The sequence below is a fragment of the Corvus kubaryi genome, unplaced genomic scaffold, assembly GCF_017639235.1.
Source record: "Corvus kubaryi isolate FWS band 111438036 unplaced genomic scaffold, C.kubaryi_AGA036_p1.0 68, whole genome shotgun sequence".
Taxonomy (NCBI): Eukaryota; Metazoa; Chordata; class Aves; order Passeriformes; family Corvidae; genus Corvus; species Corvus kubaryi.
In genome coordinates, this window is record NW_024582056.1 from 10,905,893 (window position 1) to 10,924,752 (window position 18,860).

General features: G+C 36.5%; 1 protein-coding gene across 2 annotated transcripts in view; it reads right to left on the reverse strand.

Annotated features, from left to right (window-relative positions):
• Positions 1-18,860, reverse strand: part of ADCY2 (adenylate cyclase 2) — a 204,200-nt gene that overhangs the window by 38,947 nt on the left and 146,393 nt on the right. For both annotated transcript variants that reach the window (XM_042048731.1, XM_042048730.1), the window contains exons 13-15: positions 16,241-16,310; positions 13,813-13,910; positions 8,053-8,137 (exon numbers count right to left, since the gene is read on the reverse strand). In XM_042048731.1, the coding sequence (XP_041904665.1) occupies positions 8,053-8,137; positions 13,813-13,910; positions 16,241-16,310 (253 nt within the window). The remainder of the gene's footprint in view (positions 1-8,052; positions 8,138-13,812; positions 13,911-16,240; positions 16,311-18,860) is intronic.

Below are 18,860 nucleotides of genomic sequence, written 5' to 3' on the forward strand. Positions count from 1 at the left end.
CAATTTTGTAATTGAAAGTTCAGTAACAGATGCAAACAGTAACAGCTCAGTAACAAATGCAAAACAATGTTGTAAAAAAGTTGCTTTCATGTTTTAGTAGTGCTACACAAAGTAAATTTAGTTTTCTCTGCTCATATGAACAATTTGTGTTATCTTAATTCTGAGGATAAAATTAACTTTCACATAGAAAATCCCTGCTTAATCCAAGTATCTAAATACAAGAACGCTGGCATCAAATGAGGGTGACTTTTCAAACTTTTCTACTTTAACATCAATGCTTCCAATTGTTAAATTTGAGCTTTCTTCGTATTTGAAAGCAATCATTGAAAAAAATTAAAATATAGAATTGCTGAGACTACTTAGCGATGTCCATGCTGAGAACAGCATGTATTGCTGAGAACCACCTTTGTTTTCCAAGTACCTGGAAAGCAGGTACAGACTTATGCACCTTCTGTATGAAAATTGCTTGCAATAATTCCAATTTTTCTTTGTTTATAATATTTTTGAACAATATCACCTGACCTTGTTAATACATTTTAGCAAGGAGGAACTAATTTTCTACATTTCTTTAAAAAACTCTTTTTCTGCTACCATTAAGGAAAAACAAACAAACAAAAAAAGGCAACTTTATCACTAAGAAAAGGTCTGGAAAAGAACATAAGCTTCTGGAAACAATATACCATTCAATCAATGTGATTAATCAATAAAGAGATTCTACTCTTCCCATTGCTGTTGCTAAATTATGGACACTGCTGGCTCTAACTGGAAGAACAATGTGAGTGATGTTAAGAGGGCAACTTCAAAAATGAAGTTGTAGATAGTTATTTCCACTTGTCAAACAGAAGCACAACAGGGTGATGTATTTCTTACCAGGCTGCTTAATGCACAGCTCTGAGTTCTGGAAGGAAAAGACCCCTGTTTATTTGGTATGTCTGCCATGCCCACCTTGTTTGTTAAGACAATGAGGGTCCTGAAAGGAAAACTTGTGGCAAAACCCTTAAAAATCTTAAAAAACCTTAAAAATCTTTAAGCCATTGAGTAGATATTCCTTGGAAAACACGAAAGAATACACTGTTGAATAATAATTTTCTGTGTGAATACCAGATTTGCTGAACTTCATTTCATTTTTGAGCAGTCCAAATCCAGTCCATATGTAGTACAACTGCAGCATTTCAATACAGCTGAAAATTTGGGGAATCCCTGGAAGCAGAACTGGAGTGGTGGGGAAATCATTAAAACTACTCTTAAGAGCAGAATTATGCTTATATATATTCAGAGCAGAATATATTTATTTTGCTGATTCCATCATCCATCTTTTGTTGTAAATATTATGTCTCCTTTGAAATTTTCTGAATAAAATGGAGAATGAGATTTAGGAAAGAAAGTGATCAGTTCTTGAAAGCATGCAAGTAGGATAAGACATCAGATCTCAGTAGCACTAGAGTATCACAGTGTTTATTCTAAGTAGAGCTGGCAGAATATGGTTTAGTATTTATCATTTACTGACTAGAAATAATAGGTATTTGTAGTATGAGAGGTGACTAATGTATTACCTTTTCATCTGAACATGTTAAATCTGATATGACAGCACAGCATGATAATGAGTAATAACTTATTTTGAATATTCAGGACATTACAATGTATCCTGTGTTGTCTTTCTACACACAAAAACCTACTTCAGCATTTAATAAAATGAATGCTGTCTTTCTGAGTAGGACCAAGAAACTGGTGCGAGAATTAATTGTGACAGCTCTGTCGTAGATGAAAGACAGTGTTGCAAGAGCTGTCACACTTCTCCTTCACATGCAAGCTGAGGTTGGAACACCTTCACTGAAAACTTCTTATTTACAGAAAGCCAGTGAATCACATTTTCTATAGTTCTATTGTTGTTCTTTTCATTTTACATTCAAATACAACTTGATATTTTACCAATACTGATGCTTCAAAAATGCAATCAAGAGAAACAAAATTCAGATTTTTTTACATGCTCGTTTTTACTCAGAGTTGAAGAAGACACCAAAGTTCAAACCCAAAGAGCTTGATGACAGCAATTACACTGACCTAAGCTTGGAGAAGGGGGATTTTGCTATATAGGCACAAGCTTTTACTTACATATTTATTAATGCTTCTAATGTTGACAAAAAGGACCAATGTACTTCTAAAAGGACTACTGTAACACCAAGCTTTTGAATTCCACAGTGGCACCTGTAAATCTAAGCCAGGCATTTTGAATCACACAAAATGTATCCAGGTGAAAAGTCTACTCAATTTATATTTCATGCAACTGGCTGGAAAAAATCTAGAATCCTAAGTAAATAACAGCAAAAACTAAAGTCAGTATCACATTTTTAATTTCACCATACGTTGCAGTGTTAATTATCCTTTACAATGGGGCATGTTAAAATGGCCACGTCGTTCACTCAGCTACGTCATTCAAAGGAAAGAACAGGTCAGTGACCTGCACAAATATGCCTTTAGGCACTCAGAGTTCAGTCCTGGCACTTCCTGTGCTGCTTTCCTCACTCAAGAAAATGTACAGTGACTGTGTTATATGCTATTTTAAGTTAAGATGTTCTCAGTCCCTCCCACCAAGGTTTTTCTTTTTCTCAGAAAATATTTAAAGAGCCATTGGTTTTGAGAAGAATCAAACCAGAATGACATTTTAAGGACAATGCTCAGGGCACTGAACTAGAGGAAGGAGTTCTTGAATGCTATGTTCTACATTGTCCGAGACTTGATCTCCAAGTGAGATGCTACCATCCAAAACCTGTCTCACACAACAGGAGCTCTGATCTGTGGCCATACTCTGGTACTAGCACATCACAGATATCCCCTCCAGGGATATCTGTAAAGACCATTGAAAACAATCTGGATGCTCTCTGCTTTCCTGCTTTTTTGATGACCATAGGAAAAATTGTGTGCACACCAGGAAGCACACTTGGATATCTCTTCATGTGAAAGTAACTTACAATCTCATCATGGGCAAAGACACTAAAGGGCAGCATTGCTGGATTTTAAAAGTTATTAAAAGAGAATTTTTGGCAAAGCAGACAAAAGGAATGTGGTTTTCACCAAGTCAGGCAAGTTCTTCAGCTGCCTTCAATCACATAACTAATGTCGTAAACATGTAACTCAAGAAGCTGAGTAAGAAGAATTATTTTTGTTACTTAAATCAGTACATTTATAACAATTCCTGAAGTCTGAACATGGTACTTAGTTAAGTGGTGATGGATTTGCTGTTGTAGTGCCCGTGCTAGAGACTCATCAGAATGACTTTTAGGATTAATGAGCCTCTTTCATGGACCCTGTTGTAGGTGCCAAAGTGCCTCTTAAGGTTCTCCTTGCCTTCCACTGTTTTAATCTTCATTTAAAGGCAAAGCCTTACTGCTGAAGAAACTAAAGGGCCTGGATCTTTCATCTGTATCTGCATTAAGAGACAGTCACATCAAAGGTAAAATTGCAGATCGAAAATAATTTCCAAGTAGTGCCGGTACTGATACTCCTTTCCTTGCAGAGCTTTTAAATACCTTATGTGTACACAGTTGTTCTGACTGTACCTAAGTACCAATGCCAATTGCTTTAGAGTAAAATACAAATCCCTGCAAAATAAAAAGGTATAGATTGTGTATCACTCTTTATACAGTGGTGTGGTGTAAATAATGTGCTCTCTTCTAGCAGGGACAGGGCTGCTCAGGTACTGGCTGCCCTTTGTCAGAGGTGACCTTAAATCAGAACATCTTTCTCAACTGTGAAGCCAGTTATTTTCTGCTGTTTGCTTTGCTGGCATTGTGTTCTGCTAATTCCATGATTCAACTGGGTATTTAAGGGACACTATAAACATGTTCAGATGAGACGACATTACTTCTATCTCCTCTGTTAGCTTAACTAGTCAAATAGGTTTGCAAGGTAGAAACATACGCAACAAAAAACCATCTCATATTAATGAAAGTAACTGGCACAAAGAGTATGTCATATTGATTAAGTGCATGTGTGTCCCAGGTAATGCAAAGAGATTTTTGAGACAGTACTTGCATCAATGCATAAGGAACGTCTGCTTGAGATTAATACTTCTTTGGCCAGCTACCTCCGCTACCCCAAAGATCTTTCCTTTACATGCTTAGTGTGGGGTTTTTTTTCTACTGGATGCATTACATTTTCCAGTGTATCACTTAGGTACCAGATGTCTGCTTCCTTGAACTCACAGCAGGAGGTAAAACACATCTAACACTTACCAGGTCTGAGGTGTTTCACATGCATTCTATGAACTCGTCTATACTTCAGGAAGATAAAGACAAGAGATGCAGAAAATAAATGAGCTAAAGGACAATCACTGTCCTCTATCCCTCTACTTGGGAAGGAAACCTCTCACGGAAAATTCAAAGAAAATATTCAAAATTAATTAAAAAGAAGGGCCTACATTTAAAATAAGAAAATATAAGACAAAAAGGATCTTTATGACCAAAAATACTCATAATCTTTAAGAGCATGAGTATCTCTGAATACTGTGACTATCCAAAAAAAAAAAAATTTTATAGGCACAAAAAAGCAGTCAGAACATAAAAGATATAAATTCCTTTCAAACTTCAGGATAAATGCCATTTTAGCTAGGATTGAGCAAGGTTTAATGCCTATGGGCAAATGACTGTTTCTGTGAGAACTGTCAGCTCTCCCTGCCCTCGACCTGTTTGCCCAAGCCCAGCAGGGAAGGACACACCACAAAGACAGGCTCTGGAAGTCTGTAACCTCCTTATTTGTGCTACTACTCTGCTGCATCGTTTGATGGAAAAATGCCTACTCTTCTCTAATGGCTGATATTCTCACTCCACAGCAGACTGAGCTGGACCATGCTGCAGTGCTGCTGAACAGTAGAATCAATTAGTAAACTCAGGGTGAAATGCTGAGCATAAATCTGTTCTTACAATATTGTAATTAAATTCCGTAAGAGCTAGTAATTTTAGCATTACAGTCTGGATTTTTTTTTTTTTTTTTTAATTTTGCCAATGAAATTAAAATCATACAGAGAAACTTGTTCAATGTTGGTTTTTGTGTGACTCACTCTGTGGTGGTGACAGACATTTATGATAGGTGAACACTGAGAGTGGAAAGTGTCAAAAGTACTAAGACAAGCACATAACACAGTGATAGCTAGGTGTCCTAATCTGAACTTAGATTTTGCTGTCTTTACTGGCATCTCAGGTCCCACTCTGTAACTCTTGTAACAGTTCTGTAAATATTTGACTACTACTGCAAGTTTATGTACCAGGTACCAGTGCTCAGGCTGGTGGTGAGGCCTGACCCTGGCTGGGCACCTTGGGAACACCAGGCCAAGAAAGAGCCCAAAATGTTGGGCAGAGAGAGGAGGAAGGAGCAAAAAGGGAGAAACAGCAGAAGGAACACCAAGGTTGGAGGACTGGGCACTCCATGCTGGAGCAGATAACCACTCTGCAGCCCATGGAGGATACATGCTGGAGCAAGTGATGCTCCTGAAGGAACTGCAGCCTGTGGAGACCCTACAACTGAGCAGGATGGAATTGTGAAAGGAAGGAGCAGCAGAGAGAAATGTCTCTGTACCAACCACTCTCCAGCCCTACTTGTAGTGCCTGATGGTAGGTAGAGGACTCTGGAGCAGAGGAGTGAAGGGGAATTTGGGATAGGGAGGAGTAATAGTGTGGCTTTAATGTTTGTTTTTGTTTCTTACTACACTAATCTCTTCTAATTGTCAATAAATTAAATCAATTATCTCCAAGTTGAGTCTGCTTTTGCTATGAAAGTAATCGGTCAGTGATCTCCCTGCCTTATCTCAAGCCATGAACTTTCTCATCCTATTTTCCTGCCCCATCTTTCTGAGTAAGGCAGAGTGTGTGAGCAGCTGGGTGGTGTCTGACCTGTAGCTAACTCACCATATTTCATCTGTCACAGTCAGACAGGCACAAAAAATTCTTGGGTTTTTTGGTGCATTCTTAGAAGAGAGATATTTGGTGATTTTAAACTGTGTAATTGTGTGCAGGTACATGTACACACAAGCAAATCCACATTTACTACATGCCTTCTATAAGGGTTTACAAAATCTTTAGAAAAAAGGTGTGAAAAAACCCCAAATAAACCCAAACCAATTCAGCCTTAGGATGATAAAGCCTGATTTCTGTTAACACTGTCACTGTTGTGTGAAAACTCAGATATTGATACCAGTTTCTTTGGAACTTTAGACTTTTTCTTCTACAAAGAAAATGTTTACAGTTATGGATCAGATAGTTCAACAAATATGCTACCAAAATACGACATAGGGTGTCACTGTGGTTAAAGCTGCAAAACAATACTTGGATTTTGACACAAAGGAAGAAATCTTAGGGAGAGAACAAGGGAAAGAAAAACCTACTGCTTCTTTTGTTAGCTGCTTCTCACCCATCACCTTAAGAACTACCTCCATGCACATGAAGGAGAGACAACACTACATCAACTATGGTCATAACTTTCTGAAATCTTGTTAGCAGCACAGCTTCTGTATTAGAGCAGCTGAACTCACAAAGACATGGCCATAACTAACTCTCCTGTTCAAGTTACCTAGGTTAGAACATGACAACTGGCAACTCATCAGAAATGCAATGACAGGTCTCCATTTCTGGGAACTATTTACAGTATTTATGTGACATGGGCAAAAAGTCATAGAAAATAGTTGTTAAATGTTGTTCAAGTGGCACAACTGTACAACTCTGACTTGGGATATTGCTTAGCCACCCTTTAAATGCAGAAAAATGTATTTGTATTCCTCCTAAGTAACACTATAAATAAAAGCCCCAGGAGAATGTATGTGGCAGCACTTCTTTATACCATTCCATCAGCACATCTTTTTCCTACAGGAAAAGGCTGGCTTTTCATTGAAGGATTTGTTTTTTAATTTGCTTATTCAAGAGCAGTGCTCTGACTACGTCATTTTACTCTCAATCTGCTGTCAATAAAAAAACAGCAGTCAACCATAACATTACATGAGAACTAATTTTTGCTATTAAGTAATAGCAATACCTCTAAGATCTCACTCTAATGATTAAAAATATTTAAGAATATCATTGCATTATATTTCAGTTTAATTCCTGAGCAGTGGCAGCATCCCTACTTATTGGAAAGATAACTGAAATGCACATTAATTATATTTTCTTAAAAGCATGTCCTGGCTAATTACAAGCTTCACAAGAGCAGAGAGAGAGAGAAATTATAAAAACCTACTTCCTCTATTTCTTTCTTTAACTACCTTGTTGTAGTGTTTTACTGCACACTGAAGTAATTGTCTTTCCCACGTGCTTTCTTTACAAAAGATCTTTCAGTTTTCTCTATGGGAGCTTACACAAGGACAGAGAGGGAGAAGTGGGGATGCCACATTCAGATTGCATTCACTTTTTTACAACTCCGGAAACTCCTTATCCTTATTATAGATGGAGTTCTATGTTGGATCTTTTTGAAAACAACTGAGAGGGGGACATGCTGAAATGCTGAAAGGTTTGCCCAAATATTGAATTACATTCTCAAATTCAGCATAACATTACGTACACTAATAGGTATTATAATAACACCTGGACCACTCAGTGCCAAAACTGGAAATTTACTATAACATTTTATATTTCAAAATAGTTGTTATGGTGAAATAAATTACTTTAAACTCCAAAAATTGTCTTATACAATACTTAAACAAATACACAGTCCCACAAATTAAAGCATTCATAAGATGAGTCATCTTCTGTAAGCACAACAGCAAAAATTTTTGAAAAGGCAATTTATCAAACAATAATGAAAACCTCTCACATGCTCCAGCTTCACATGAGAAAGAGAATATTAGTGTCGATACAGACAACCACTGCATTGGCATTTTCTGCTTTTCAGATAAATGAGGACATTTTACAGAAAATCACCATGGACAAAACAATGTCCGCAGAAGCCTGAGCATGCAAATCCTTTTTCCTTTAACTGGTATTCTGCAAAGGCAGAGTGACTTGGCAAAACCAGAACATGTTATTTCAAAGAAACCATCAAATAATGGATTAGATTTCCTTGAATACCTACCAAAAGCTGTCCAGCAAAACAGATAAACAAAATGAAGGAAAGCAGGAGAAACGCAGCCCCAAATGAAATTCCAAGAATAGACGTTCTAGAAGAAAAGGAAAAGGGGTATTCATTTCTTTGTTGCACATTTGTCACATGACAGTTCTTTGTCTATAATACTGATGATATGAAAAATTACTAGGTGCAAGTTGCAACTTCCAAAGATCAACACCATGGAAAACCAATTCCAATCTTTACCAGAACAGCAGGCATTTCCCCAGCCATTTTCTCAATTCAGGATTGCTTGAATGGGTATTACCTCTGACTTTCCAAAGCTATTACCACGAGAAGCTAATAATTTCCACACATATAATGACAGAGCACATTAACAGCAGCAATATTTTGTTTTAATTTTAGGAAGCCTGTATGAAAGAAGATCCTTATTGCTTTATGTTGTTGATTTTGTAATAATATAAGAGTGTAATAGATATACAAAATGAACTTGCTGGTGGTGTACATTCACCCCTAAAAGGCAGAAAACAGCACAGGTCAGTGATGTCCATTTTCAGTGTCTCACAGCAGAACCTGCACTATCTGTGATGCTGATCTTCCTTACTCACTGTTCCAGTTCATCCTTTTCTTGCGTGTTATAAATAGGAACATCTAGCCAGACGTAGCATCCCTGGATACTCAGTGAACAGGGCTACAGTAATAACCTGTGAATTCCTTCATTCATTCCTTCATTCATTCTGCAAAGGCGGAAATCTCTCTACAGGAATACCACAGTAGAGCATAACTGCTCCATCAGGCACCATGTGAGAGCTTCTTATCACATCTGCCTAGGGAAAGATGCAGTGGAACCAAATTATGTTTAATGAATGCCAAGAGAATACCAGAAGCTCTGGATCAACTGAGTTGTTTAAGCATGGGAACTAGATGCAGTCATGAAGTCTCTCACCTGAGTACCTGCTTTCAGGTTTAACTCCAGATTTGACACTTTTACAAAATAAAAAAACATCTCTCAACTCCTCTGAGCATCAGCAAACATCTTACTTTATCAGACATTATATGCCAGAAATGCTAGGAAACGTTTTGCTCTGTTTTAACAACAGAGTTGTATAAAATATTTTCAGGAAAGAAAAACAAAGCATTAATGTCACCAACCAATCTGATGCCATTAAAAGCATTTTGGAGAGTAATTGATGATCTTCCCTGCCAATCATTCAGGGAACTTCTTATATGTTATTAGTCATCAGATTTTGGGCTGATGAGCACAGCTGATGCAAAACAAACAACTGGCAATTCACAACTTATATTAATCATGAAACAATATTTCTTTTAAAAGTCATTTGAAGAAAATTATTACTTATGAATACATGTTGTCCAAGAATTTCTCATCAAGACTGAAACAGTAAGCTGTACATCAGAGTATTAAAACTAGTCTCTACTCTTAGGAATTGAAAATCCTGTAAGCAACAGAAGAGATAAAGAAAAGGAAAAAAAGGAAAAAACCAACTAGAAAACATGAACTAAAGCCAGTTAGAAAAGAAACAGGTTTATTTTTTATATATGCATAAACACTTGCATGTATGTCCCTCATCAACATTCAAGGAACCATTCCTACATTTCAAACTATAGCTATTCCTTCTCTGATATGAAGAATACAAAAAAGGAGCCTTAAAAAATGACTCAACACAAGAATAGCCTTATCAGTCAAGTTTGGAGTGCATCCTTTTAGAAGAAGAAATGAGGATGTTTGTGAGAGAAACTGGAGAGCAAGGGAAATAAAATTAACATGGCATAAAGAGAGCTTATGCAAAGAGTACTTAATCTCCTGGGCAACAGGCTAGAACAAAAGGTCTTTGTAGCTGTTTCACATAATCAGTGATGCTATTGAGGGGGCACAAGAATTACACAGCAAGGTGAACAGGACAAAGAGAAAAGGACTGAGGGTAATAAAAGTGCTATCTTAGAATCCAGATTTGAATGGTGAAAACACAGAAAAAGAAAAACATACTATTTTTGCTCCCCACACCCCATTCCTTCCTGGGAACAGCAGAACTTCTGTTTCAGTTAGGCTAAGACAAAATAGTTTCATGCTGCTCCTAGAAGGAAAGAAGTGGGCTGAAAATGCTATAAAGAGAAGAAAAATGCTAAAAATTAAGTGCCACCATAAACAAGTCTCATTTGAGGCAATGACCATAGGAAAGACACAACATGATTTATTTTTTGTCACTGGAACATTACAAAAACAGTGCAGGTCTTTACAGTAAACTAACCTTGCTTTTACTGTGTAGAGTTATCAAATGCATTGCATTGACAGATTTGGGCAAAATATTTAGTCAGAGGAGCACCTGAAATTGCATAAGCCAGGTAAGTTTTTGCCTGCCTCTTCTATGCTTCAAGGAATGACCTCATTCTGCTCTCTGCTACAGTGCCCCACCAGAAACCCAGACAGGACAATCCCTGACCATAACCTACAGAGGGACAGTTTAAAAATGAGGAAACAATATGAGAAATTCTCAAGCTTCAGGTAATTCCATGTCAAAATAAGATATGATCTTAGCTAAACTTGCATTTTTTTGGTTTCATTAGGAAGTATCTCTTTTGAACAATTTATTTTTATCAGTGGTACAAGATTGGAAAAATATATATATATATCTTGTTGGTAACAATTTAACTGAAAACCAGAAATTTACTTATGAAGATATTGAAAAATGCAGAAAAGAATGTGTTTTTCTCTACAATTTTGTAATTTTTAGGAAAATATGTGACTTATGGCACATATCCTTTAATGGGATGTAGAGAATTTCCTTAGCTTGTCAGGTAATTGATATCCATTTTCTGAACTACAGGACTGCAAACTCTCTTGAGCTGATAAAATCACAGTGAAGACACTGCAAATGACAAGTACACAAGCCAATACTGAATTCAGACTTTTTTGGTACCTAATAGTAGCTATTTATTTCTTAAAGTAGTTGATGTTTTCACTAAGCCATCAAAGGATTCAAGAGCTATGGAAGTTTCAATGTTAAAGCAATATCAGTTCAGTTTTATAACTCTCCTTGAGTTGTTTGTTGGTTTTTTGTTTTGGGGGTTTTTTTGTTTGTTTGTTTGTTTTTGAATACAGCAGAAAAATAGCAACGATGGTTTTCTTTTATTTATTCCATCTTATATCTTACATGACTGCTTTTGGACAAACTTTTTAAGTACTACCTTTCCTATGAAGAAATTCGATTGTGCCTGATTGAAAATATTATGATAAGGCCTCCTAACCACGACTGTTAGTTTGGCATGACTCAGGACAAAAGGACACAGTTTCTTAAACACAACAGCCTCAGAGAGTGAAGACTTGGGAAGAATCTTAAATGTAGCCCCTAATAAATCCCTTACTTGAGTGCTACAAGAAGTATCTCATGTTCAGTAGAAATATACTTTCATCAATTCACCAGTTTGCATTTCAAAGAACCAACACGACCAATTCCATGTTAGTACCAATTCTGTTTGCTTAAATAAAGAGTGTAGTGAATTACTAGAGATATGTCTCTCACTTGGTAAACCAAGAATTCTAGAGAGCCACTGCAGGCCTGTTCCAAGGAAATGTAATGATAAAGATTTGCTTTCATTTTAATGCCAATGAAGACCTACTCCTCATCATACATTTCACTCCAAGATATTGTTTTCTTGATTAGATTTATAATTACCACTTTGTGTAAAGCTTATTATTAAAACACATCACTTTACTGACCCCAAGAAAATTAAAACATAAATAAATTATTTCAGCCTTGAAAAAAAAGTCTTATGATCTTGAAGATATTACTTAGGACTTGCAACTCGCTGGATGTTACTCATCATCAAATATCTCCAAATCTACTTTTAAGTAGCAGGCTGTCTGCCCGCACAGAAATCAATGATATTACAGTACTGCAAAACCAGATTAATGGAATAGTGAATCAATAAAACCCAGTGACAGATTTAGTTCATCTCCCTGTCTTCATTAGATCACCATTTTAAAATCCTGTAGAACTCTTGGAAGAAAACAAAAAGGTTAGATAGAATTTTAGTAGGAAATAACATTTGCAGTATTGGAGTATGTTTGATTTAAGCTACCTTTGTGATGACTACATACACTGGTGATTTTTAAACTTTTTTATTGTTTTTGCTGTTGCTGTTTTTCTAATTTGCAATGCTCCCAATTTTCCAGAAAAGATGCAGGTACCTGTATAATACCTTGCCTTTCTGTCTTCCATTTTTGCATCTATTAAAATAACCCACAGACCACTTGAAGCTGAATACCTCTCACGTTGGTAACACCTGATTTTACACTTTTGCTTTTACAATTTAATATGCAGCCCAATGAAAGGATCATAAGACACTTAACATTTTGGTAATGAAAATGATAAAGCATTTATCAGTGTCTTTTTCTCTGATGTTAGAAATACCAGAAATACCTGTAAGTTGGAGGACATTTTCCTTAGCTGAATACAGCTCCCTAGAGTTTGCTGATATTCTGATATATTTTAGTGAGCTAAACAATTGGTGTAAGTGACATAAGGATAGAGCAAAATGAGCATCTGACTACATGCAAGATAAATGATAAATCTAGATTAATTTTCACGACTGAAATCAAAACCAAAAAAAAAGATTCAAAAATCATACTGCTGGCCGGGAGTAGTTGGATCCACCTTTGGCTTTCGGGATGTGGCAAAACATGAATTTCCCTGAATTAATTCCTTTACTTATCAAAATACAGTATGAGCTTGTAAAATAAAATTTTCCACGTGTCTTAATTTCATATTTTTGCCTGAAGTCAGATTCAACCATGTGCAGGATACTGCTGAATGCTTGGAAGAGTGTCCCTTGGTTTGTGTCTCCGTTTAGAAATTAGCTGGGAAACTGCTCCTGTAACACCTGAATGGAAGTCCATAAAAATTTATCCATGTTCTAAGTCTGCAGTATGGAAAGTCCATTTATAATGTACTAACAGTTCCTTCTGGATTTGACTTAATATGTGATTAAATGCTACAGAACAAGACCAATCGCTCAATTGTGGTTATAAAGAATAATCCTGAGAGTACTCTACAGGAGAAAGGACTGTGAGTTAAGAAAAACCCTATGACAGGGAATATGAAGTGTTAGCTTTAGAAACGATTGCTATAAAACAAATCTCAACTTTCCACTGTGTAAACAATCAACAGGAAAATTTAATTTTAAGAAGTGTAATAAAACATCCTTTATTGGAACAGTCTTCTGGTTTTCAGCCTTTCTAGAATATATGCAAATATAAATCATCTCATAATAGATAAATTCTGGTAAAAAGCATTATTCCAGAAATGTATTTTAATATTCTAAAATTAATTTTATAAATATACACTTCATGATTATTAATGCTCTGTTTTCATGCTTAGTATAGCAGTATTATCTTAGTGATATGTTAAATACATTTATTTATCACAGTTCCAAACTCTACAATCCATTTTGTTCCACTCCCATGTCCAACTGTCACACTTATTTTTAAATGCAAAGATAAAAACTAAAAGGAATGAAGAATTTATACTAATGTTTGGCATAACACCATTGACAGCGTTTAAAATCAGAAACAAGCCTAACTTTGAAAATCAGCTGAAATACCCAGTCTTTTCTGTTCAATTTAATTTCCATGAACTGACATCTGTAAACTAACAATTCTAAAATTTTTTTACTTATATTTCTTTCTTGTAATATTTTTTACACTAATGAGCAAATATACATAGGAATGAATACACATTAAATAGGACTTACTTTGGCAATACCAGAATCTGTACAACAAAAATGCAGAAGAATATGAGGCAGGCACAAGTTACATAATACTTGAATGCAGGCAGAGTAGTTGCTCGATACTGGAAGAAAATAAAAGCAAACATTAAAAACACAATCGCCAAAGCAGATGAAATATAACCCAGCTGAATTTCCAGCTTGAAGATGCACATAGGTATAGGCAGTTTTTAGCAACAGTATATTTCCTGTTCTTCAGTGACTTCACATCCACTCACATAGGGCTTGGGATTATCAGACATAGTATTAACCCTTTTGCTTATTGAAGAACAGCCACGTCAAATGGTTTTGCCTTGTTCCCCCAGAGAGCAGACTATCCCAAATTCATCAGAATATGCCTAATTAACAAAAAAATCCCCCTCCCAAAAAAAAAAAAAAAAAAAAAAAAGAAACCCCACCAAAAAAAGTTAAAGCATATGTTAAAATTTTTTTAGGAATGGCCAGCCATCCTTCACAGATTCCAAAATTCTTTGTGATTAATTCCTCAAACTGATTTTCAATTATTGATAAATACTGAATGGGCTGAAACAATTATAAAAAAAGTGTAACATTAATTTAGACAGGAAATTTCTGAGCACAAAAAGTAGCCGAGCGTAAGTGTGCTACAGAGCATAGCTAGCAACCACACTGATATTTACTGAACCTCCATTATTACTTCAGTTAAAATATTTCATGTCTTTGTTAAAAGGCCTCATATGTCCACTGTTACTACTAAACACTTGATATTCTTAGGAGACAGTCGATTTGATCTGTTTTGTCATGAGAAAAATCTATTTATTCCTAATTAGTCTGTCTAGAGACATGAGAATTAAGCAATGAAATATTTATCGGAGTTGCTCTGCTATTTGAGATAGATATATCTAGGTTGAAACCAATTAAATACTCAAAGGCAAATGATCTAAGTAGCTATTAAAGTTACTTAGCCTATCCTAGTTTGGCTTTTTTTTTTTTAAGGATAAAAGTTCAAGATTTAATTACTAAAAAAAAATACAGCAAAGACTATTCACAAAGTGCTTGAGATGCAAACTTCAGAAAATGGAAAGTGCATGAGCTGTGCCTTCCAACTGCAAGCACACAGCTGTGTCTGCGTGCTTAATGCCAAGCTCTGCCTATGAAGCCAGTGCACCAAACTTTACATGAATTTGTAGAAACTCACTTTGGCAACACAACAGCTTTTTTCACTTTTGAATTGTATGACAAATTAAAAGCAATTCTTATCACTTATCTAACTAAATTATAAGGCACAAATATATCTTTGCTTGATGAGTACTTTTGCAGCAAGTTCTGCTCTTCCACCTGTCAAATATGTTTGTGGACCTGTTCAACAATTTTGGATCTTGAGCTGCAATTAAAATTTCACAGAATTCCAATCCACTTTTAAATTTGTCTCAGTGTTTCATACTTCTCAAGACATTTCCTAATGAAGGGAGGCAACTCACTCCTTAGGTTAAGCAATTATTTTGCTTTATTATCTTTCTGTACTTTCAGGTCCCACAGGGCCATAAAAGCTTCTTTTTAAATCAAATGCAGACTTCTTACCAAGTTCTTTAAAGTGAAAACTGGACTGGTGAGTCATTAAAAGGCGGCAAAGAAAGATATTAAAAAGCTGGATCCAAAAATAACAATTAGCTCTTTGCTGTTCCACAGCATTCTGCATCAAGATATTAGACTTCTACAGGGAGCATTGACTCAGCCAAATAACTTAGCTCCCAAATTTTCTCCCAAGTCATTCTCCAAAGTATACATACGACGTTTTTTTCTCAAGTTCTCTTTCGGAATTCATTGGTTAGTAACACCCACATTAAAATCTTAATGTGCTACCAGACACAGCTTTGATCCAGTCAGTGAACCCCCAAACATGAAGGATGAAACCACACCAGGTCTTGCTTCTTCTCTCTTATGAAGTCTTCAAAACAGGCTCAAGGAGCCTTGAAACCTTTTCCAGCCAAATGCATTGCCAAGCAACACATACCTCTGTCAGGTGGCCATAACAACTATTCTGCTGAGCTGGGAAAGAATCTGAAAATCATTTCAGCTGCTTTGAACTGAAAGACATCTACAAAAATAATTAAGTATGTATTTGACCACCACATGGGATGCAGAGGATACTTGCTGGACACTGTGAGCACAGTACAGGAATACTTCCTCTAGTCCCTTCTCAGAATAAATTCATGAATTTATACAGCCAGTTGTGGTCCAACCTTCCTCTTACTTCCCTGAAGGACAGCATAGCTGTTCAGCCATCAACTGCCCTATGCTAATGAGAAAGCAGAAAGAAGGAGCTTCCCAGTCTTCCTGATGAAGTTGTGTCAGTATGAAGAAATACACTTGAGGTCCACAGGGCCATAAAACAATGCAAAGGCCTGACTTATTGAACTTAATTAAAAGAACTTACTTCTTTTTCCAGAGTCTTATTATAAAAAAGAAGTGATATCCTTTGAATGTCTTCAGATTTAAGCCACTGCCTAGAAGAGAGAAGGAATATTATCACTGACACAGGAATAAAGTAGTCCTGTCCTTTTATATTACTGAAATGCAGCAAAATAAGAAAATCAGCTGGGATAAAGCAAGTTCGTGTGTATTGCAGTGTATATGGTGAATTTCATTTACAGTAAAAGTGGAGACTACAAATGCCCTCTCCTTTTTGACTCTTACTGCTAAAGTACACTTAAAAAAAAGCTCAGATGAACAATTGTTTTTCTGTTGATCATTCCTAAGGAGAATCAAGGGAGAGATTTATATGATGTAATTCTAACAGTGATATTCCACTCATGTCCAAAATACTGTAGTATATCCAGCAGACAGAAGTGAACCTGAGACAAAACCAGTCCTTCAACAAGGTACCTTTAGGAAGGGCACTGTTACAATATGCAGGAGTGGTGGGTAGGTAAGTTAAACTTCACAAACTTCCTATTGCAAACAAAAATGTAACAAACATTATTAAAAGCAGTGGAGGGATTTTGTCTTTGAACTGTATGGGTCTCTTGACCACAGCCCTGTACTACAGAGGTAGATTTTGATCTTTTTGCTGATTATAAAACCTTCTTCCCTGCTATGAGAAATAGCATAAATATTTGCATTGAAATGACAAATCTATTTTAAACTAAGTGAATCTTGACAAAAGCTTGACATAGCTTTTACAATATGAAAGACTACATTTATTTTAATGGACGCTCTTCAATGGAAATAATAATAAATAATATCTTTAATGGAAAAGATATAGAATATTTTAATGTCAAGAGAGTTTGACTGCTTGTACCTCAAGGGCGCAGCGCAAATTTGAAAACAAAATATTAATTAAGCAGACTAGTTCTATGGACATGCAGTATTTGAGCTTGAACAATAGTAGCAGGGCCTGAGATATTTTTTCCAACATTTCCAGCAGTAACTTTAAATTAGGCTCTAAACTAGTAGTGTAGCTAATGCCTTCTAAATAAAAGGGAATGTCTCAACTGACAGTCTGTAATGCAAATAAGTAGCAGCAGTGAACCACAGTGGAACATATCCTAAATTAAAGTCCTGGAGAACAAGAGTGGACAGAGTGGAGTATAAGCTATTAGCTTTAATTTGTGAAATAGAAAATATTTGTTTCCTTGCCTGGGAGATTGTCCCTCTTCCTGTGCAATCAGCTGCATTAAAAAAGGGTCTGTAAACATAGTCAGTTCTTGGAATGCTTAATTCAGAAATATATTTCCCAGTTTGCTCTGCAATGGTTCCCATCTATGTCTGATCATAGTTAGGATTCTGAGGAGAAAGGGAACTGGAAGGCTGGTGTACATATAGCACTATTTTGTTTGGGTTCAGCTGTAATCTACTGGAGAAAACACTCAGTTTGCAGAACATTTTTGGTAAACTGTGAAAATGAAAATGCAAATCTTTTTCCATTTAGTTACAAAAATTAAACAAGAAGTAACCCTCTTCCCCAAATAGGTAACTAATTTCCTGTTTTTTCTTATGGCATCTGACAGGGGAATTGATTTAATTACCATCAGCACACTGCTAAAAAGTTCTGTCTGCAGATCTACTCCCAAGGGCCTAATTTGGTTACACACTTGATGGCATGTGAAGTCAATAGTGCCATTTCGAGCACGTGCTGCCTCATACTCCGCATTACAAGCTCACGTTGTCAGAAGCTATCAGTTCTTCTTTAAAGTTCAGAAAAAAGCTATGCTGGTTTTAGGTAGCAGGTGCTGAGAGGTCTGAGATGAGGGAAAGAGTACAAGACAAACAAATGGAAGTGGAGACTGAGTACAAAAGAGGGAGCACAAAGTCACGTACCTCTGGCAGAGACATAAGGGCTAAAAATTTCTACCTTCAGCCTCACCCCCTGATGAGTCTGAGAATTGCCAGAGTATTTGCAAGTATCTGAGGACATGTCTCCTGGGAAGCTAGGTACCAAAGTTTGGCTTAAATTCTTTTGCAATTCCAGGAACAACTCAGACAGACATCTGAATTCTGCCTGTATCCACAGAGGTGTGTGGTTTCATAGGGCTTGTACTGCTTGCCAATGGACAGCGAGGAATTATGCACAGAACACAGCAGCCACCGTGACTTAAAGGAAAAAAGAGCAAAGGGAGCGTGTCCTTTCAACATAGCAACCTGCTCACCAAAGACCAACTGGCTTTACTTTAGCCCCCTCTGTAGGTACATATTTAGCTAGCAGATCACCATCCCTCCATCTCATGCCCTACACCAAGGCTTGGGATGGCATAGCTAGGGCTGCTCATCCCCAGCCTGTGCAGGACAGGCCCTTTGAGCCAGCAGTGCTTTGTTCAAGATACAGGGAAAAGAAACACATGGGAAAGTGTGATGTTACACCCTACTGGCTAAGGCAGAGAAGCTCTTTGTTCTTCACTCACTCTCACAATAATGTTTTTTAACTTTTCTTCATTCAGTCACAGACCTATTTGCCATACAATCCAAACTTTGCACTTAAAAACATTTAGAAATGCCAGTTTTCTCATAGATTTTCTTAAAAGTTTGCTCCTTGATTCACAAAAGCAAAAGCTTTAGTT